Here is a 23374-nt window from a genome sequence, read left to right on the forward strand (position 1 = left end):
TTTGCAAAGACAGATCATGATGGCTCGGCACAATCAGGATACCTTTCAGCTTACGACTGCACCACTGCTATAAAATTTTGGCATCATGGTACCATGAACAAATATCATATCCATTTGTTTTGACTATTGTACAGATAGCTTCACTAGCAAGTTGCCGGATTGCTGTAACTGCAGGTAACAGACTAATTGACTTGAAACACACAGATGACATGCAAACCGTGCCTGAGTTTCTGAGTTACATATTTACTAATGTTTGGTACAGTAGGGCAGATAATTGTGGGACCTCTTCTCTTTATTGCATGGCAGTGGTTTACAACAATGTTATCTTGTCACTGTTTGAATAAATTCCACACATGTTATGTTGCTGAAGTCATCTTTCAATGCTCTTTTAACTGCCACAAAGTACACTGGTGTCCAAAATCAAAGCAACAAACTACTGTTTCCCCGTTCTGTGTCTAATTCACAATATAATACACAAACTGTCAACAGATGTCAATATGATGATGTTCTGCACAGAAGATGGCATTCTAATCAATGGACAATCATGCAAGTGATGATGTCGGGACACCTATAGAACAGGGTAGTGTTTGCCAGATGTCCCAAATCCACAGTTGCTGTGTGTTCAGTCACAGACGGTGCAGCATGGCACAGAAAAGACGCCCGACTCTCTGCGGTGAAGGGCCATAGGAAGAATGGAAACAGGACAGTCGCAAACTGATGTGGTCCAATGGCTTAATGAAAATTGTTCTGTTTTTTGGATGTAGTGACATTTTATAGAGACTGAAGCTGTATCCCAAAGGCCAGTACAGGGCTGACCACGTGTAACATCACAAAGTGAGGACTGTTCTTTGCCCATAAGTGCATGATGGTTCCGCCCTAATACTGCAAGGCAACTGGCATCTGAGCGTAGAATCCACTGGATGTGTTGTATTGAGGCAGATGGGGTACAGAAGGCTCCGACAGAGTGGCCTTTATTGTCAGATACCTGCTGTATGTCTATCATCAGAGATGTGTCTTCACAGAAGGGAACGTCTAGAGTGGAGTCATTAATATACCACATGGACGGTCGAACAGTGAGCCAATGTTCTTTTCACAGATGAGTCCCAGTTTAATCTGGAGAGTGGTTCTCGATGGATTCACATCAGAAGGAACACGATTTCGGGTCCAAACATTGTAGAAAGAGACTGGTATTGAGGAGGTGTGGGCAGGGATTATGTTGACAACTCGCAGCACCTCTTCATAAAATTGTACGGATGAATCGGCAAGGTTTAACTGCTGTCACGTATTGTGATGAGATCTTCGGACCTCGTTCAGTTGTCATGAGGTACTGATGGATGATAATGCTCGACCTCATAGAGCATGGGTGGTTGATGTTTCCATGTAAATGGAAGGTGCTGCACCCATGGCTTGACCCTCTTGCCGTCCCAATTTGAATCTCATACAGCATGTGTGGGATGCACTAGGGAGATGGGTTCCATCACATCAGCATCCACTGCGAGCAGTTCTGCAGGAAGAATGGTCGTTATTACCTCAATATGGGACTGATGACTTCATTCACAGTATGCCCCATCGTGTCAATCCTGTATTGCTGCCAGAGGTGATCACTACCCATACTGAGCACTTCAACCAGTTGTCAGAATTTGTGTACACACCTGTTAAGTTGGGAAAAAAATGAACAACATTTTTGTCTACTGTTACGCATGTTGCAGTTGCTTACATTTTGTTTTCTTTAAATTGTTTCTACTTTACTATCACATGTTTATACTGTTTTGTGGCAAAATGAACACAACCTTGCAAAATTACCGTTGCTTTAATTTTGGACACCAGCGTGTATAGTTAAACTTTGGAAAAGAAACAAATTTGGATACATAATTCGTCAGCTATAAGCATTAAAAATTACTTTGCGTACATCCTAAAATTAACCCTATTTTCCACTATTACTAAATGAAAACTGTGCTTTGATGTACGTACAGGCTGATCTTTATTTGATACCTAAACTTGTATAGTCACTTATTGCCAAAGTGACACTTACTGCAGTGAAACTTGAGTGATTCGTGATATAGAGGGTTGGATCTGAAACCCTGGGTACTGCAAAGATACTTGCAAGGCATGAGATCAGAAACTGTCGATGCTGCTGTGACAAGGGATTACGCTGTACACCGGAAAATAAAACCATTATGTACTGTGCCAAATGTTGTGTGTGCAGTTGTGTAAATGACATCTCTCTCCTCCTCATTCCTTCCAGATTCAAGCCTTCAAGCACTTGTTACATATATTGTGTCATGCATATGCTCTCTCTTTTTATAACAAAAATAGTCTTGAAGACCTCCATTTTTCTGTGACATGCAGCATAACACTCTTCCATTCTACTCTGTGCCGATCTAATGTATGTGCTGCTAATTTGTTGGTGCACGGTAGATCTCAGTCACATTACAGTTTTTTTTCCCCCCCTCTCCATCGTCTTTCAAATAAATACACCCAATGAATCACATCTGAAAATGTTATTAAAGTTTGTAAATTATATTAGTCCTGTAGATTTCATCTAAAACACACATTAATGCTAGGCTTTGTTCCCCCTCTAAGAAAGTTGGGGTATTTAATGTATGCTACAGAGGTTGATGATAGCAGAACTTATTCGCCTGCACAGTATTTTATTCTTAAGAAAATTACTTGTTGTTGCTTTTCTGTGCCAATAATCCTATTAGTAGGGCTTTTCGTTTAGAAATATAAACAACTAATTCAATCTGTGTCATGTATTTGAAGTACCAATGATACAATCTTTTGTGTTCCATTCGGTAAGCGCTGAATTAAATTTAGCCCTGGCTTTGTAAAAGGTTATTGGAAAAAAATCATATTCCAATATGTTAAAGACTTATTGCTATGTCTAATGACTGCAGTCAGTATATGGTACTCTGACACACTTGAATTACAATTCCAGAAATACAAGTCTGTGAATAAAATAGGAAATTTGTATTGTTTCCGTATCAGAATTAGACTATATCGTGATAAGATCAATCGTACCTCACCCATCACCACATTAAAAGAGCACACTGACTGTTTTGAAGTACTGTAAATCATGTAGAACTGTTTCTAGCCAGTCATGTGCCCGTCCACTTATGAAAGGAATCATCTTAGTGAAGTAATGTGTATGTGCTGGTCAGTTATATGGAATCAGCGCAGTAAAGTGGGTTGGAGGGCAGATGGTGACAGAATGGTAAACAGGAGCTATCTTGTTTGGATATACCCAAGACCAACTGTGAACTAAGTTGCCCATGTTGGACATCAATGTGGACTGTCCAACATGTCTACAAGGAATGGTGCACCTTTCACTAATGAAGGATATGGGATGCAGTGGACTCTTGGGGCTGCATATCACATTAATGTCCATTGCTCTACACTGAAACAGCTCTTCTTCATTGGACCAAACAAAACAGAAACTGGGCATTAGCTGACTGGAGGCGATTAGCGTCATTTTGAGAAGTTGTGGTATAGACTTTTTTCAAATAATGGAAGGTGCTCACTGGTGCTTTGAGGCATTTAACCTGCAGTGTGTGCAGGAAGTAAGTCAGCCAGAGGTGGTTTTGTGATGTTCTGGAGGTAGTTTTCCTAGCATGACTTCAGCCCACGAATTTCAGGTTATTGCGTACATCAACCAGGGTGTTTACTTCAACATTTTTTGTGACCAAGTGTTACCCTTTCGTGTGCACCTTCATTAGGCACATGTTGTGGTGCTCCCACCTTCTAAGTTGACAACAGCCATGTTCATAGGGATGCCCACATAAATTTCTGGTTTGACAAACTGTCAAATGAACTATTGCACCTTGACTGGCTGGCTAAATCACCTGACTTTAACCCCATGAAAAATTACTGGAACTATTTGGAACTGTGTGTGAATTGTTGCACTGCAGGTTAAATGCCTCAAAGCACCACTGGTGCAGTGAACACCTTCCAACATTTGGTAGCTTTACAGCTTCTAATGCCTTCATCTGAGTATGGCACATGTGAATAACTAGTAGACTTCCTTTCTCATTGAATTGGGGCTAGAGCTGGTGTTACACAGCATTAGCATGATTTCTCTGGAAAGTAACTAATTTTTTTGTTCAGTGTGCATATCATTTATTGTTCTGTTACTTCTTTAAAATCAGATGTTTTGAGATATGCCCATAATTCAGTGATGCTGGAAAATAAATTTAATGTAATTTTATGTTTTTTTCCTTTATTACAGTGTACCAACTTTGGTTGTATTTCTTTACTATAGAGACATAAATTACATTTCGGAGGATTATAAAAAAACTGGATTCTGCAATAATATTACATTATGCTTGTCATTCAGTTTCTCTTCCTATATTAAAATTCGTAGCTTAGTGCCAGTTGCTTTGTTCATGTTTGTGTAGTAATTACAACAAAAATAGTTTTATAAACTTATGTTAGGCCTACTAAAAAATGAATGTATTTAAGGGCCATTTCTTTTTCTTTGTGATTCTGACAAAGCTGACTTGTTGTGGTGACTCTTAAAAGGCTTTCTTTGATTTAGTTCAGAATTGGAAAACCTTCTGAACTTTTCATGCTAATTGGGGTGATAGAAGTGTGGTCTTTTCCGAATTTACTTTTCTGACCTGAAAGCTATTCTGGCAACAGGAGTTGGAAGTTTTTCTTAATCTTGCCTTTTGGGTTCTTGTGGTGATATTTCCGTAGAAACTTTTGTTTCCTGACAGACACATTTCTTTATTTCTAACAGATACGTCAAATACAAATTTTTGTAGAATTTTGATTATGAAATACTTTCATAAAGCTCTTCATCCATATTTCACCTCCTTATGGATTGAATTTCCATAAACACTGAAACATGTATTTTTTTAATTTATAACTGAGAAATAAAATACCAATTTTTATAGGTGTAGCTTTAAAAATGCTTTGGTAGTTCTTTAATTATGATTTATTTTCAAAAAACTTTCACCCAGTTTCCAAATTTCCAAAAATGCTGAAAATCGTATTCTTTTATTTCTGACCAAGAAACCAAATACTAATTTTTCTAGTTCTAGCTCCAAAATGGCCTTAATAGTGACATTTTCAAAAAAACTTTTCTTCCAGTATTTCACCCCATTAAGTGTGGAATTTTGAAAAATTCCTCCTTAAAGGATTCCATACTGTTTAGGATCAACACCATTGCCAAATATAAAGTTTCTCTCCTTACTAGTCTGGGTTGGGCGATGCCGAGTCACAGAATCAGTCAGGACATTTCCTTTTATATGTGGGGATTTACTCCAAGAACTGCAATCAGTTCTACACTTCAAAAGATTTGGGGGGGGGGGGGGGCGGTAGAACACAATTTCTTAACATGGAAAAATATTATTTTTTTCTGATGTCCTTATTTCTCTGGAAATCTACGAACTTTTTCTCTTGATTGATATACATTCTCCGTTTTACTTTGTACTGTTTGGACAAGAGCTTCATTTACGTTCTGGAAGATGACTGGCAAAAGCAGTGGTTGACAAAGATGTGATCCAGTGTGTCTGTTCCACTCACTTGGCGTACACCCACTATCCTCGCTTTATCAGACACCTGAATATGAACCACCTGATGCAACATATAATCTACTATTTGTGTCCTATTTTTGATTGCTGGGCTTAGAAACTCTGAATCAGAGGTATTGTGAAGACTTCAAACAACTATACTAGGTAGCAGTGAAAATTGCAGCTGCAGGGTTAACTGTAGATAGCACCACCTCTACCTTTTCTACATGCTTCCCCCCACTCATGACCTCACCACACACTTGAATTGCGACTAGTCGGTAGCCTTTGTCCCACGCTTGTTGAGCTGAATCCAGCAAACTGTGCTATCAGACAATGCTTTAGGGTACGTGTATACTTGGTACATTACATGGCACACTCATGCAACGGATATGATACCCCAAATCGTCAGACAGCAGCTTGAAATAATGATTTTAGAATCAGACGCAGACAGTGACTAATTTTAAACAATTTTTATGACTCCAAGAACAATATGTCAAGAAAATGCATAGAAATAACATAGTGAAACGGCAGCCTCTCAATATTAATGTATTCTCGTGTGTTTTGGATGGTATTTTACAGTCAAATACATTATTGTTGCTCATCTGTTAAATTACAAAGTTATTTCAATTTTGGGTATGGGCGAACATACAAGCTTGCCTGCAAATAACATTGACAAATATACCAGCATGTACAGTGTGTGCCAGGCATTTTTGGAAGGGGAGTGGGGAGGGTGATAGGAGAAGACAGCAGGAAAGGGAGCACAGAGACGGAATGGTGGCATTCACAGCTTTGGGGAGGAGAAGGAATGAGAAACATAACATTTATTGCTATTTAATTGTCCTCTCCAGAAGCCTCACTATCCGAGGATTCATTTGAAGCAGGATAATGCTGTCCATGAATGTTTCTTAGATGCCTTCCTCAGCAAGTCATTCTCTTGCAGATTTCCAGCATGGCTTATACATTTATCCAGTCATCCACTCTGACGTCATTAATCACTTCCACAAGTAAATTCTGCACATCTTTCATTCTGAACCCTGTTAAAGTAATCTTGATGTTTAAAACATCTGCTACCTTTTGCCTTGCAGGATACTTGCCACTGTCATAAAGCTCTAATACAGTACAGTGAACAATTGTCCAAATCAGTGACTGTTCTTCAGATTAAAACTTCATTTCTTGATGACATGTTACCATTGCCCAGACGTCTGCAAATATTATGTGTATGGTTCATTGTAAAATACCAAACAGCACTTGCTGTTGCAGTGACGATAAGATTTTGTCTCTTCTGGCATTGTCTTTAAGGTCGTGAAGGAATTCCTATACCTCTTTGTGTGGCTCTGCGTGACTTGAAACTCTGTCGTATTGTGATTTAAACTCCATTAATTGTGGACATTTGTTTGATAGCCATTGCCCGTTGCTTCTTGCTATGCTATGGTGGAAATGTGTTGTGTCAACAGTGTGAGCTTGGGGTCATGGACCAAGTTGAAGTTGGCTAAGCTTCTCATTGGCACTTAGAACTGGAGGAAAGATGAGTGGTGGGAGAACTGGTGTATCCCTCTCAGCTGCCACTTCTGCTGCTTAATTGCTTGATACAGAATATACATGTAGTAACTCCACTGCTGGAGATAAGTACTGTATCAAGCTCCCACCTAGCAGCAGTGTATTCGCTGACCAGGGCAATTGCTTCCACCACTCACCATTTACCTTTCTGTTAGTGATCATGAAAACCGTGCAATTTGGTGTGACATTTGTGCAGTCTTTCTTTTTCTCTGTCTTGTTTTTGTCAGCTCTTAACCCGTACTGGAAGGTTCATCTTCCCTATCAACTGACATGTAATCTTATATTAAGATTTGAGAAGTTGTTGTATTCAACTTCTACTTGTGAGCTATTATTTTAAAATCTTGATTGTTTTAGCTTTTTAAGTTCTTCAGTTGTCCATTGGTTCATTTCCATCTGAAACTATTTCAAGCAGACCTTGGTAGGTTCCTTTTGCAAAGTAATTTTCATGGCCTCCCCCTAATGTTTGTTCAACTAAAGTATGTGTATGCTGTGGTTCAAAGTCAACAGGACACAATTAAAAAAGGGAGGGTTGGCATGAGCTTGTATATATTTTGTTTGAGTTTGTGCACTGGCACTTTTTAGTTAAGTAGTTATTTGCTTGTAGTTTCATTTCATAATTTTATTGAATGCCTGTTTTCTTTTGAAGACAACGCAGCAGAGTCAAATTATAGTAAAGGATTAAAAGTGTTTTATTTATACTAAGTAAATGGTATTTCATATACTTACATGAGCTGTCAATCTTCAAACAGTTATATCACAGTATGTTTAGAGTTGTTTACATTTCACACATTCTTTACATATTGGTTATACTTCTAGTTTTTCCTTTACACTTTCTTACTTTTGCCTTTGTTTCCCTGTATTTCGTAACGTGTAGTGTGTATTCTTTAGTGTTGGCTTGTTTATTAATGAATATTGTGTAGTCTGCTCTGGCCAAATGGCAGAGCTTGTGATATGACCATCATTGTGCCACATGGAGGAGAAAGGATAGTTCACACAATGCAAGTGGCATATGGAATGCTTGAGCGCAACACTTCACATTCCATATCACTCTCCTCACCAGACAAGGAACAATAACTATGCTAGTCTTTAACAAGAAACAATTTTAATGTCAGATCAAAAGTAGTATTGGTTCATAAATGGTTTTGTTGTGTCTATCAAATTTTAAGTTATTACATTTCTGTATTTTTAAGTATCATTATTAACAATTTTCAGGAAGAAAGGAAGAAGAATATGGTGCCAAAAGAATGCGTCTGGAATTCAGTGGCCGCAACTCTCAGCTGTCATCTAGAGACCCTTTCTCCTTTGAGTCGAGTGCTGTTGGTCCACCACCAGTTGTGAAACCCAGAAAGTTCTTCAAAAGTCGTAATATTGATTCACCTCCAGATGATGGACACATCAGTTCACCAGCATACAACAACAAAGAAAGGAGTTCAGATTCAACTTATAAATCCAAAGTGAAAAAGTATGGCAAAAATAACTATCATTCTCATTCAGCAGGGTCTAAAAAAGTTTTTGGAGCGTCTGTTAAGGGCAGTTCTAACACCTCAAATGTTGAACCCCAGGCGGAGCAGACAGAAGCTATGAACTTAACAAGTCCAGCCAAAACAGCAGTTCCACCAAGAGAAGAGAATAAGCCTCCAATTGTTCTGAGGATATTCAAAGGCACTTCACACTTAGTTAGTGTTCCATCCAGTCCATGTGAGAACAGCAGTGGAATATCATTACGTAGCTCCACAAGAAAAAGAAGTCACAGCAGCGATTCACGTAGTGTAGTGATGTACAGCAGCAGTATTATAACAGCACCAAAGAGATCGACTAGAGAACTGAGAAGCAAGCGAGTTTCGGATTCAAGTTTTGATTATGTAGCAGAAGTATCACAACAGGCCTCAGCGGTAGATAATTTGAATAGCAGTGGTAGTAGCACCAACAGCAACAGTAGCAGTGGTGGCAGCAGTAGGAGTAATTGTGCTAGTAATGATCGTTTAGATTTAGCTGTAGAGGACACAACGAAGAATGACAATGAATGTTTGCCCGAGAATCCTGTAGAAAGAATGAGTAGTCCTATTGCAAATGTTGACAATTCTCCTATACCAGTGAAAAATGAGCAAGAAGTGGTGGAAGCTGATGATAATCAGCCTCTTGCTTTGGAATGTCCTTCAGTTAACACACTACCTCTGCAAGAAAATGTTGAACATTTTGGTGAACAGTGCAATGGTCACCAAGAACAGTATACAGAGGAACCTGTACAGATGTGTAATTCCATACCTGAAGCATTAACTGAGGTAGATAATCAAAAAGAACTTGAGCAAATGGTAGCAGATTCTCCACAACCACCTGATACAAAAACTTTGCTCGATCAGGACTGGTTCTCAGACAGCGATGACTGTAGTGATAGCATTTCTGATCACATAAACACGATAGCTTCCACCCAAGGTGAAGGTGAAACAGAATCAGAAATAACTGATGGAAGTTTGTCCAGGGTATTGACTCAGGAAAAATGTGAACTAGACACACAGCAAGAGTCAGGCCCAGAGTCAGGAAGGACATCACCTGCAGATAAACAGTCACCTCCACCTTCGCCTAAAGCTGAAACTCGTCCAATGTCTACTCGAATATCACCCATAAAAAAAGGTAGCATTTTCAAGAGTCGGTCATTATTGTCCGGTAGTAAGAAGAGACTAGCTTTGTACAAACACAAGTGGGCCGATGATAAAGAAGGTGGTGGTGGGGCCACACCTGAAGGCGCATCTCAAAGCCAGGAAGTTGGGGGAGCAGTTAATAGCGTTGGAGCTTCAGTTTCACAACCTTGTCTAACAGAAGAAGACTTTGAACCTTCTAGGCTTACTAGGGTCACATCATGGCCATTAAATTCAATGGCAAGTGAAGAAGATCAAGAAGAGGCCATAACCAGTGTAAAATGTTCCAAAAATGCAAAAGGGGTGAGTATTTTTAAAATCCATTTTTTGTTTGCTGCAGAATTTAAAAATGTATTTTGAATAATTATGTCACTAAAAGTCACTTTGAAAGTGCTACTCCTGACACTTGACACATGCTGATGGGAGTGACTGTAAAGCATTCTGCCTCTATAAAATTTAATTCTTGTGGCATGAGGCATCTCCAAACCAACCAACTCATTTACATCAAAAATGGCAATTTTGGACACGGACAGACTATTTTGGGAAAAAATGACTATGTAAAGACAAGTGTAAGGGTACAATGTAATATCTGGAACTACTTAATGTTTTGAAAATTATCTAGGATAGAGTTTGATATTTGATATGGACCGTAAGACTTAACTGTTATCTAATTCATGGAAAATGTTGAAAGTTAGTAAATTATTAAAATATAAGAACTGCAATATGCTTCCATTGTCTGAAATTCACTACTTATGAGTATGGTATCTGTATTGAAATCAATCTTCTGTGACTCTGAATTATCCAAAATCTTAGCGACTTAGTTAACTTGTGAGAGGAGTCATCTGATTCAGGAAAAAATACAGCAACAAAAGTACAGTGTTAAAGTTCCGAATCTTGTGAGAATTGACGCAAAATAGGCAGTCATAATTTTGAGTGTCCGAACTTCTAATGTCAGTTACTTTGTAAGGTAATTGGTATCAGGTAATTTAAAATATATACTTATTTTGTAAATAAAACTGCCTTTTCCTGCTGCTAGCAGGAAAAGGCAGTTTTATTCACAAAATAAGTATTTATATGCTTGCTGTGGAGGATGGCCACACAAACAAACTTGTTAATTTAAAATATGTTCTTGGAAAGTTGGCAATGTCTGCTTTCGAATGAATGGTACCAGTGCTTTGGAATCTATGAATTAGTTCAAAATGTTTTTTTTTTCCATTACATACTGTAGTTCAAGTTGCAATTAGCCATAACTTTTTAATTAACTGAGATTTTAGTGGAACTAATTATATCATTGACTGGAGGAAGGGCACTATAATCAGTTACATAATAAGTTTACAATGATTTCAGCCAAAGTAATATTCTGGTATATCATGTGCATTTTGCATGTGTCTTGTGTTAAATATGGAATGAAAAAAAAAAGTTATTCTTGGGAGCAGGAAACATAACAGATGAAGGAGTTTCCAACCTGATATGTTTCAAGTCATCCTATGGGTCTGCTGATCATGAGGGGTAGAACCTTTTTTTTCCCCATCAGTCTTCTGACTGGTTTGATGCAGCCCACCACAAATCCTTCTGTGCTAATCTCTTCGTCTAAGAGTAGCACTTGCAACATGTGTCCTGAGTTATGTGCTTGATGTATTCCAATCTCGTCTTCCTCTATAGTTTTTGTCCTCTACAGCGCCCTCTAGTACCATGGTAGTCATTCCCTCATGTCTTAACAGATACCATATCATCCTGTCCATTCTCCTTGTCACTGTTTTCCACATACTCCTTTCCTCTCCGATTTTGCATAGAACCTCCTCATTCCTTACCTTATCAGTCCACCTAATTTTCAACATTCATCTGTAGCACCACATCTCAATTGCTTTGATTCTCTTCTGTTCCATTTTTCCCACAGTCCATGTTTCACTACCATACAATGCTGTACTCAAACGCACATTCTCACCATCATTGCTTCCTCGATAGACCACATACTTGTGGATGCCAGACACAGAAGTGCTAGCCGGAATTTAAAATCTCAAAGAGGTGCAGAAATAGGATCAGACCATTATCTTGTGGTAACAACCATACAGGAGAGGATAGAAAGCCGTTAACAGCAGGAGAAATAAATGCGGACCTACTGAAGGAAGGCCACGTTAAAGAAAGATATGCACTTGAAATTGGAAACATGTTTGCTTCCATAGAAGAAGAAGAAGAAGAAGAAGAAGAAGATACTGATATTGAAAAGTTTTGGTCGAAAATCGACAAGTTTAAAAGATGCTGCAAGTGGGATGCTGAAACCAATGGAAAAAAGGAGGAAGAGCAGAGGATGGTTTAGTGATAGGTGTAGAGATGCAGTCACCAAGAGAAAAGCAGCAAAACTGTTATGGCTGACAAGTGAACAGAATGAAAGAACAAGGTTGGGATACATGGAAGCAGCTAGAGAAACAAGATAAGTCCTTCAAATAGAAAAGTGAGAGTTCATAAACAGTAAAATAAAACTGGCAAAGAAGACTGGATGGCAGGAAATACAAGAGACTTTTACAGAACAGTGAGGTTCTTCAAGAAAGAATACAATCCAAGGATTGATGTGATCAAAGTCAAGGAGGACAAATAATCAAAAATGAAATGAAAGCTATGGAGGAATGAAAAAATGACTTCGAAAACCTCCTGAATGTGGATGTAAACACCATGAGTGCTACAACAGAAAATGAAGAAGAAGAATCATACTTAGAAAACAGAGATACTGTACCATTTAGGGGAGTATGAACTACCAAGCATGGAAGAGCTAAGAGTGACCATAAAACTGCTGAAGAGGGGGAAGGCACCAGGAATAGATGGCATACCTGCAGAGATGCTGAAGGAGGGAAGAGCTACTCTACCAGCGAGGCTACACCATTTAATCCGCTCAATTTGGAAGAAGGAAAGGATCCCAGAAGAATGCGAGGAGTCTGTCATATGCCCTATACTAAAGAAAGGAGACCCAGTGAGATTTAGCAATTATAGAGGAATCATACTACTATGCACAACTTATAAGATCTTGAGCATGTTGTTACTGAAGCGACTAACACCACATGTTGAGAAAATACTGGGATTCCAACAAGCAGGTTTCAGAAAGGGAAAGTCAACTGTAGACCATTTACATATAATACTGCAAGTGCTAGCGAAGTACTGGGAATTGCACAAAAATGTTCACTGCCATATTGTGGACTTCCAAAAAGCATATGATAGTGTGAATAGACAAGCAATATGGCAAGAACTCGAAGGGGCTCAACTTCCCAGAAAACTTATAAAACTGACACAGATACGCACCCAGGAGACAACATGCATGGTGAAAGTAAATGGAAACATATCAGAGAAGTTCAAGGTGAGGACTGGAGTGCGACAAGAAGACTGTCTCTCCCCTCCCTTGTTTAACCTGGTACTGGAGAGAGCCCTGAGAAAGGTAGCAAGCCTAGAGACAGGAATACAGCTGGGTAGAAGGATCAGCACCCTGGCCTATGTGGATGATATAGTTTCAATAGCAGAGAAAGAGCAAGGCATGGTTCAGACAAGAAGAACATTAATGGAAAAGAAAAGGCAATGAAAGCAGGCCTGAAGTTGAATGTTGATAAGACAAAATACCTCATAGTTAGCAGAGAAAATGATGACAGATGCCTGAAAGTGGAGGACAAAGGCATTGAAAGGGTAAAAGACTGTAAGTATCTTGGGGTTATACGCAATGAAAAGAACAATACCAGAAAATCACCGCATGAATACAAGCAGGAAACAGGTCAAGATTTGCTCTGGGAAAGCTGCTGAAGCCCCGAGAGATCCTCAAAGACCAAGATCTACAAGACAATAATACAAACTGTAGTCTTATATGGAGCAGAGACCTGGACAGTCACCCAAAAGACGAAAGAAAACTGCTGACATTTGAGAATGCCATCCTCAGACAGATTTTTGGGCCATTGAAGGATGGAGATGAATGGAGGAACAGAAAGAACTGCGAATTGCAGAAGCTACAGAAGTTGATGGACATCGTAGCAGTGATCAAAGAAGGAAGAGTGAAGTGACATGGATATGTAATGCATTGAGAAGGCCAGATCATCAGGCAGGTAGTGAAGGAAGATATTAGAGGCAAAAGACCACGTGGAAGACCAGAACTCCGATGGCTTTATCAGGTCAGAGAGGATATGAGGACGCTGAAGGACACTGATTGATGAGGCCAAAGACCGACTGCGGTTTGTGGGGCCAACACAGTAAGTAATAAGCTTCCTCGATTTACAGATTGGCCAGTAGAGATGAAAGGCTACATCCTTGTCTTACACGCTTTTTAATACGAGCACTTCATTCTTGGTCATCCACTCTTATTATTACCTCTTGGCTGTTGTACAGATTGTGTATGACCCGTCTCTCCTTTAGCTTACCCTGACTTTTTTCAGAATTTTGAACATCTTGCACCATTTTACATTGTCGAACGCTTTTTCCAGGTCGACAAATCCTATGAATGTGTCTTGATTTTTCTTTAGTCTTGCTTCCATTATTAACTGCATCAGAATTGCCTCTCTTGCACCTTTACTTTTCCTAAAGCCATACAGTTTGTCATCTAGCGCACCCTCAATTTGGTTTTCCATTCTTCTTTATATTATTCTCGTAAGCAACTTGGATGCCGTTAAGCTGATAGAGCAATAATTCTCGCACTTGTCAGCTCTTGCCATCTTCGGAATTGTGTGGATGATGCTTTTCCAAATGTCAGATGGTATGTCGCCAGACTCATACATTATACACACCAACATGAATAGTCATTTTGGTGCCACTTCCCCCAATGATTTTAGAAATTCTGATGGAGTGTTACCTGTCCCTTCTGCCTTATTTGATCTTAAGTCCTCCGAAGATCCTCTAAATTCTGATTCTAATACTGGATCCCCTATCTCTTCTAAATCGACTCCTGTTTCTTCTTCTATCACATCAGACAAATCTTCCCCTTCATAGAGGCTTTCAAAGTATTCTTTCCACCTATCAGCTCTCCTCTGCATTTAACAGCGGAATTCCCATTGCACTCTTAATGTCACCACCCTTGCTTTTAATGTCGCCGAAGGTTGTTTTGACTTTCCCGTATGCTGAGTCTGTCCTCCAACAATCATTTCTTTTTCGATGTCTTCACATTTTTCCTGCAGCCATTTCGTCTTAGCTTCCGTGTGTGTTCTATTTATTTCATTCCTCAGCGACTTGTATTTCTGTGTTTCCCGGAACATTTTTGTACTTCCTCCTTTCATCAATCAACTGAAGTATTTCTTCTGTTACCCATGGTTTCTTCGCAATTACCTCTTTGTACCTATGTTTTCCTTCCCAACTTCTTAAGATCAGCACCCCTGGTGTAGGGGCAGTGTCTTTGATTCATAATCAAAACATCTTCAGTCCCAGGTTCGAATCCCATTCCTGCTTCAATTTTGATTAATAATCAGCATTGGCGGCCGAAGACTTCTGACATAAGATGTCACCCTCATTCTGCCAATGGCCTTCTCAAAGATGGCGGAGGACCGGACAGAGGTTCAGGGCATTTGCTTGCCCTAGGGGTGGGAAAATGCCCCTAAAGGCAGAAGAATCAGCAATGATCAATGGCATGAGGATGCAGAAGGCAATGGAAACCACTGCATTAAAGACACATAACGTGGATCCACAGGACATGTGGCCTGTAATTGAAGAAGTGTCATGATGATCTCTCCATTGGCAAAAGATTCCGGAATAGTCCCCCGTTCGGATCTTCAGGAGGGGACTGCCAAGGGGGAGGTTACCATGAGAAAAGGTTTGAATAATCAATGGAAGGATAACTCTCTACGAGTCAGTGTGTGGAATGTCAGAAGCTTGAATGTGATAGGGGAACTAGAAAATCTGAAACGGGAAATGCGAAGGCTCAATCTAGATATAGTAGGGGTCAGTGAAGGGTAATATCAGCAGCAGCAGAAAATGGTGTAACAGGAGTAGGATTTGTTATGAATAGGAAGGTAGGGCAGAGAGTGTGTTTCTGTGAACAGTTCAGTGACAGGGTTGTTCTTATCAGAATATACAGCAAACCAACACCGTCAATGATAGTTCAGGTATACATGCCGACATTGCAAGCTGAAGATGAAGAGATAGAGAAAATATATGAAGATATTGAAAGGGTAATACAGTATTTAAAGGGAGATGAAAATCTAATATTCATTGGGGACTGGAATGCAGTTGTAGGGGAAGGAATAGAAGAAAAGGTTACAGGAGAATATGGACTTGGGACAAGGAATGAGAGAGGAGAAAGACTAATTGAGTTCTGTAACAAGTTTCAGCTAGTAATAGTGAATACCCTGTTCCAGAATCACAAGAGGAGGAGGTATACTTGGAAAAGGCCAGGTTATACGTGAAGATTTCAGTCATCATGGTCAGACAGAGATTCCAAAATCAGATATTGGATTGTAAGACATACCCAGGAGCAGATATAGACTCAGATGACAATGTAGAGTGATGAATAGGCTGAAGTTTTAAGACATTAGTCAGGAAGAGTCAATACGCAAAGAAGTGGGATACAGAAGTACTAAGGAATGATGCAATACACTTGAAGTTCTCTAAGGCTATAGATACAGCAATAAGGAATAGCTCAGTTGGCAGTACAGTTGAAAAAGAGGAATGGCCATCTCTAAAAAGGGCCATCACAGAAGAAGTTGAGTCCAATATAGAATCTCCTTAATACATCTCCCATCATTGTGCTGTGTGTCCTGCACAACTCCAATTTACTTTCAAAACAGTCACTATCATGTCCTCTACTCCTGTCGTTTCTCTTGTCCTTTTGTTTGTTTTCCATGCCTTCTATTTATGCCCAAAATGCATCTTTTCTTTTCTCATTGGCCAGCCCTCAGTTTTTGAACTGTATAAGCATTTAGTGGCCAAATTTCACTTCCATAAGTTAATTCTGTCAGTGTACATGGGTTGTAGGTTTCCTGTTTGAAGCAGATAAGGAATTTACTTCTGAGTACAGCAGTGTTTTCTTAAACAAACTGAAAGCCGGTTTTAGCCGTCTCTTTCTTTCTTTTGTTGTTGCTGTTGTCTTTAATGTGAAGATATGTAGGATGCATTTCTCCATGACAGTCAGTCCTCTACAAGTATCTTCACCTTTGCATAACTACTGCAAACTACATCCATTTGAATCTGCTTAATTTAGTCAAGTCTTGATTTCCCTCTATAGTACCCCCACACTCACACACACTCTTTCCTCCATTACCAAATGGATGATCTCTTGATGCCTTAGGTTGTATTCTATCAACTAATCCCTTATTTAGTCAAGTTCTGCCATAATATTTTCCCGCAAAGTTCAATTCAGTGCCAGCTCATCAGGTGACTGTCTAATCTTCAATATTTTTCTGTAGAACCACATTTGAAAAGCTTCTATTCTCTTATTGTCTCAACTGCATATCATCCAATAATGACTCCCGCTCAAGGCTACCTGCAAGGCATATACAATGGGCATTCAGTAATCAAGACAAATCAGGGTAGAAACAGTTTTTGTAGGAGTAGTTCTGTACTTTCATGTCTTTAGGTTGGCATCACTGGGATGTCCTGAGAACAGCTGACAGATAAAAATTGTTTTGTTTATAACCTCTATATTGCTTTTAACAACCTAGTGTCTGCTTGAAGTTTTCATTTTAATTAAGTGATCAGTTTTTATTTTATTTTATTTTTTTTTTCCTCTTTCTGAAAGTGAAAAACTGGGTAAAATCTTTTCGCGAATGATTTTATAGTATGGTGAGAATTGTATGAACTTCGGGAATTTTTATAAGTGGGTAGAATAGTTAAAAAACAGTGAACCTCAGTGACTGACAGGCAACATCCTGGCCGGCCAGCTGAAGTATCAAGTTCTTCACTTGAAATCTGCACCTAAGTGTGCTTTCAATGAATGAATAATAACTACAAGTGAACAAATCATTTGCGTTTTTTAAAAAATGGTTAAAAATTCATCTGGTTTCACTGGGAGGTTTGCTAATGACACTGTAATGTTGTTAAGAGACGACAAAGGACTTCGAAGATTGGCTGAACGGAATGGGTGATGTCTTGAAGAGAGGTTATAAGATGAATGCCAGTAAAAGCGGAACCAGGAAGTCGGGTGGAATCAAAGGCAATGCTAATAGAATAGAGTAAAATGAGACACTGAAAGTTGTAGTTTACTATTACTGTTTCAAATAAATAAATGTTGATAAATTTAATAGAGATTATTGAAAAATACTTTTTGGAGACATAAGTAAAAAATATATTTTCATCAAAAGCATTGCTTCCAAATTGTAATCCTGGAAGATTCGTCAGCAACTATGACATCCAGTCTTAAAAGCCTTCATTGTATGTCAGAAGACTAGACAGTTGAAACTGATTTAACCTCAAAAATCATTATGTGAGCATTGATTGAAATAAACTTATTTGATAAAGATAATGTGTTCACTGATGCTCACAGATAATAAAACGGTGAATACATGCTTGACATATAATTTTACAATTGCTGAGCCTGATTATCAGGATCATTGATCTTGTGCTTTAAGGTCCAAAGGGTAGCTTATAGCTCACCACTTTAGTCTATTGCATGCGAACCTCTTCATTTCTCGTAACTTCTGAAACCTATCTCCAATACCATATTGTCGTTTCCTTGGTGCCTTATGCTTTGTACTGTCAATTGATCCTTTCATTTAGTGAAGTTGTGCTTTAATACTCTTTACTTCCCAATTTGATTCAGTATCTCTTCATGTGTTATTCAGTCTTGCCCACATAATCCTCAGCATTCATCTGTAGCTTCACATTCCAGAAGCTTCTGTTCTCTTGTCTAAACTGTTTAATCACTTCTGAACAAGGATGCATTCCAGATAAATATCTTCATAAAAGACTTCCTAACATAGCACACTGAAAAATGATGCCTCTGAATTTTTTTATGTGAAAATTCTTAAAGCTTTTTAAATAAAACAAACATTAATATCATTCTGCATCTTTATTCATCGTGTCTACGTATTTATTTCTCAACATAGTCACCACAGCGACTAAAATACACCTTCCAACGAGGGACCTTTCGTTGCTATTTTCACTATAGAATGTTACACTTTGTCAACAGAGCCACAACCTCACGTGTATTTGCACTGTTTCATGACTATCAAATTGAACTCCTCAGTGGTGTTCATTAAGATTCAGAAATAGATGAAAACCAAATGGGACAGTCAGAACTGTATGGAGTATGAATCAACAACAGTGAACCCAAGTCGTTGGAGACGTTGCAGCGCTTTTGTATGGTCTGGCATTGTCACACCAAAGGAGATGATGCTCCCTGTGTGGACATACTCTTCGAATTCCAAACTCGATTACAGCTTGCTGTTTCTCACACATCAACTAAGTAACATTACACACTGCCCTGTTACATGCTACAATTTGGAACCCTCTAGTGGCAGAGGGCTGCAAGTATGTTAACATCAAGAATAAAAATGCAAAGTGTTAATGATGTTTCTTTTATTTAAAAAGCTTTAAGAGTTTTCGCATAAAACATTCTGATGCATTACTTTTCAGCACACTCTCATACTTAATGTATATTCACGCGGAACATACGACCGGAAGACATGTTTAAAATTTTTAGTGGTATACACTAACCTTCCTTGTAAATTAGTCTACCTATCAGTGAAAACTGTGTCAAAATTCCAACAGTATTTTCTGAGATTAGCATTCACCAACAGACATAAAAATGCAACAGAGGACTTTAGTTTATAATGTGTGTATACGAGGTCTGATCACAGGGTAAGGAAATTTTTTTAGTTAGCGTGCTTTATACATCTGATTTTCAGTTTTGTTTTTTTTTTTTTTTTACACGTGTTCCTGATGGATGTTTGCATTTTCAGTTGTTTTAAATATTTAGTTTATTGTTGACAGTCGAAGAAAAAGGTATACATGTTTTCAAGTGCTTGATGAATTTATATTTTGAAAAAGGTGAATCATAGACTTTGCTGCGTTATATTTTACTTGAAAAATGGAATAAAGTGCAGCACCGCATTCAAAATGTTAACTGTGGCTTTTTGCAAATCTACTATGAGTAAGACAAGAGTTTGAGTCATATAAAATTTCAAGTAGGGTCAAGAAGTTGAAGATGAAAGCTGCCCTGGATGCCATAGCACACCAATTACTGACAACATTGTGGAAGGAGTAAAGAAAATGTCCGGGAAAACAGGCAAATCACTATCAGAGAGGTTGCTGATGACATCGGTGTATCTTTTTTCTCATGCCATGCAATTTTTCGGACGAGTTGAGCGTGAAACACGTAGCAGCAAAGTTTGTTCCGAAATTGTTGACTTCCACCCAAAAACAATGTCACACAGACATTGCTAAGGAATTGCTGAATGAAGTTGACAATGATTCAGAACTTCTAAAGAAGGTTATAACAGTACGGATATTATGCCGAAACCAAGGGTGTGTGTGTGTGGGGGGGGGGGGGGGAGGGGGGGGGCCGTTTTCGCTGTTATGGACTCCTGCGAATTCTTTGTATTCCTGACATTGAAATGAACTATGAGAGGACATCATTTGGCCACCATTTATGAGATAAAAAAGAATCACCGAAGGAACTGAACACTGTAATGAAAAGCTAATTCCAGAATTGCTTTCAAGATTGGAAAAAAAGCACTGGCACAAGTGAATTATATCTGAGGGGGATTACTTTGAAAGTGTCAAAGATGATGTTGATGAATAAATAGATTCTTTGTGGAAAACAAAAAATTCCTGTTACTTTTTTATCGCTTTTTGTAGTTTGGTCAAGATTCACTGTTCTGCAGATCTGTGGCAGCTGTTATTTTTCCGCCAAATACCTCTAGGTGACCAGCTCATAGCTTCCATCATTACCAGTTGATGTCACTCCGAACAACTGTTAAATGTGGAACATATAAAAATGAATGTTTTAAGCACTCATCATTACTTAGCAGTAATATACAGGGTGATTCAAAAAGAATACCATAACTTTAAAAATGTGTATTTAATGAAAGAAACATAATATAACCTTCTGTTATACATAATTACAAAGAGTATTTAAAAAAGGTTTTTTTTTTTTTTTTTTTTCACTCAAAAACAAGTTCAGAGATGTTCAATGTGGCCCCCTCCAGACACTCGAGCAATATCAACCCGATACTCCAACTCGTTCCACACTCTCTGTAGCATATCAGGCGTAACAGTTTGGATAGCTGCTGTTATTTCTCGTTTCAAATCATCAATGGTGGCTGGGAGAGGTGGCCGAAACACCATATCCTTAACATACCCCCATAAGAAAAAATCGCAGGGGGTAAGATCAGGGCTTCTTGGAGGCCAGTGATGAAGTGCTCTGTCACGGGCTGCCTGGCGGCCTGCACAAACACCCATTCTCTGTAAACTGTTTATACCAACGTTTAATACACCACCTATCAGGAAGTTTAACACCATACTTCGTTCGAAATGCACGCTGAACAACTGTCGCCAATTCACTTCTGCCGTACTCAATGACACAAAAAGCTTTCTGTTGAGCGGTCGCCATCATAGCATCAACTGATGCTGACGCCTAGTCAACAGCGCCTCAAGCGAACAAATGTACAACTAAATGAAACTTTATAGCTCCCTTAATTCGCCGACAGATAGTGCTTAGCTCTGCCTTTTGTCGTTGCAGAGTTTTAAATTCCTAAAGTTGTGGTATTCTTTTTGAATCACCCTGTATTATATGCACAAACCTCCCTCCTGAGTCTATTAGTGAAAATCATATCAAAATCCCTAAAGAGTAGTTCCTGAGATTAGCCTGAACATACAAACAGAAACTGAGGTGAGGGATATTTATAATATTTATACAGGTTAATATATTAATCTTGATCAGAAACAGTCTTCTTGCTATTGTGTGTATACTTTTAATTTCCTCTCTACTTCTGCCTCTGTCAGTTAGTTTTCTGCCCAAGTAGCATAATTCATCTGCTACTTTTAGTGTCATTTTCTAGTCAAATTTCCTCCTTCAGAACTGCCTGTTTTAATTTGACTGCATTTATTTATTTATTTATTATCCTATTATTTATTATTTATCCTATCCTATTTTTCCTATTTATCCTATTATTTATTATCCTATTATTATTATTATTATTATTATTATTATTATCCTATTATTTATTTATTATCCTAAATGTTCATCTTATAAACTCTTTTAAGAGACAATCCGTTCTGTTCAGCTTATGTTCTAAGTCCATTACTGGCACTGAAAAAATAATATTGTCATTGGCAAACCTCAAAGTTTTTATTTCTTCTCCCTGAACATAAATTCATTTTTCAAATTTCTCCTTGGCTTTCCTTGTAGCTACTCAGTGCACAGACTGAATAACATTGGGGATAGAATACAATCCTGTTGGACTCCCTGCTCCACCACTGATTCCCTTGCGAGTCCTTTGACTGGTATACCTGCAGTGCAGTTTCTGTACAAATTGTATACAGTATAACCTTTTTTATCTCATTTTATGCATCCTACCCTCAAGAATTTCAGCCTGCTGCATTTTTATACTGACTCCTGTCATCTATAAAATTCAATGTCTTGTGTGTAAGCAAATGGTTTCTACTATACATTGTCTTTCTGCTTATTTGATCCCCTGCTATTCATCTTATATCGTTTTCCTTTCCCCTGTTTCACTCTTAATCCTTGCTTTGAAGATCTCAACATCATCTGGTTCTCTCAATTAATTCAGGTCTCATCTCCTAATGTACTACTTTTTTTTGTTATTTCTTCAGTTCATAACTAATTTCCTTTCCCCAAATCCACATTCTCCTGCTATTTTTCCTTCTCTTCCAACAGCCTCCTGTTGAAATTAAATTTTGTCTTCCATTCTTTCAATCTCCTATTCTTTCTGTTGAGCTAGTAGGCTATAAACTGTTACTAATGTTGGATTTGTGTCTTTCTTGGTTATGATGTTGCTCTCCCTATAACATCCTATTCAGATCTTTGGGCTGGGACTACTCAGGAGGATGTTACCTTAAGGGGCAACAGATCTGTTGTGCTAGAGGTTGGAGCATGAAACATTAGATCCATTTATTGGATGGATAGGTTAGAAAATTTAAAAAGGGGAATCAGTAGTTAATAATAATAATAATAACAATAATAATAATAATATATATATTATATAATATTATATAATTATATTATATTATATTATATTATATTATATTATATTATAATATATTATAATATTATATATTTTTCCCACGTGGAATGTTTCCTTCCATTATATTAATAATAATAATAATAATATAGTATAATTGTATATAATGAGTAATAGTAAAATGTGAATGTGATGGCAGAAAGAACAGAATTCCCCATGAGGCATTAAACGTATACCTGTACAAGTTTCTTAAGTTAAAAATAACGTGGGAGATGTTTTGATTCATAAAAGTACTGTCTCATTTCAAAGTATTGATGTAATGTCTAAAACTGCCTCTTTTGAAGTACTGATATCATGTCTTATCTAGATTCAATCTATTTCACTCACACTAGTTATTGCTGCCCTTACCACTAATTATTATAGATTAACACAATATAGTCTAATGTTGTGTTGTTATTAACATTGTTTGGTCCATAGCTAACTAAACCAGTGAAATCTGCATCTCTGTTATGTGTCTCGGTTGTGAGAGTGTGCAACATTGTTTAATTCATTTGTTTTTTACTGCTTTATAGGT

General features: G+C 38.2%; 1 protein-coding gene across 1 annotated transcript in view; it reads left to right on the top strand.

Moving 5' to 3' along the window:
* Nucleotides 1-23374, top strand: part of LOC124712412 (protein wings apart-like) — a 103937-nt gene that overhangs the window by 20184 nt on the left and 60379 nt on the right. Inside the window, exon 3 of the mRNA XM_047242709.1 lies at nucleotides 8283-10009. Within this exon, the coding sequence (XP_047098665.1) occupies nucleotides 8283-10009 (1727 nt within the window). The remainder of the gene's footprint in view (nucleotides 1-8282; nucleotides 10010-23374) is intronic.

Source organism: Schistocerca piceifrons, chromosome 1 (genome assembly GCF_021461385.2).
Source record: "Schistocerca piceifrons isolate TAMUIC-IGC-003096 chromosome 1, iqSchPice1.1, whole genome shotgun sequence".
Classification (NCBI taxonomy): domain Eukaryota; kingdom Metazoa; phylum Arthropoda; class Insecta; order Orthoptera; family Acrididae; genus Schistocerca; species Schistocerca piceifrons.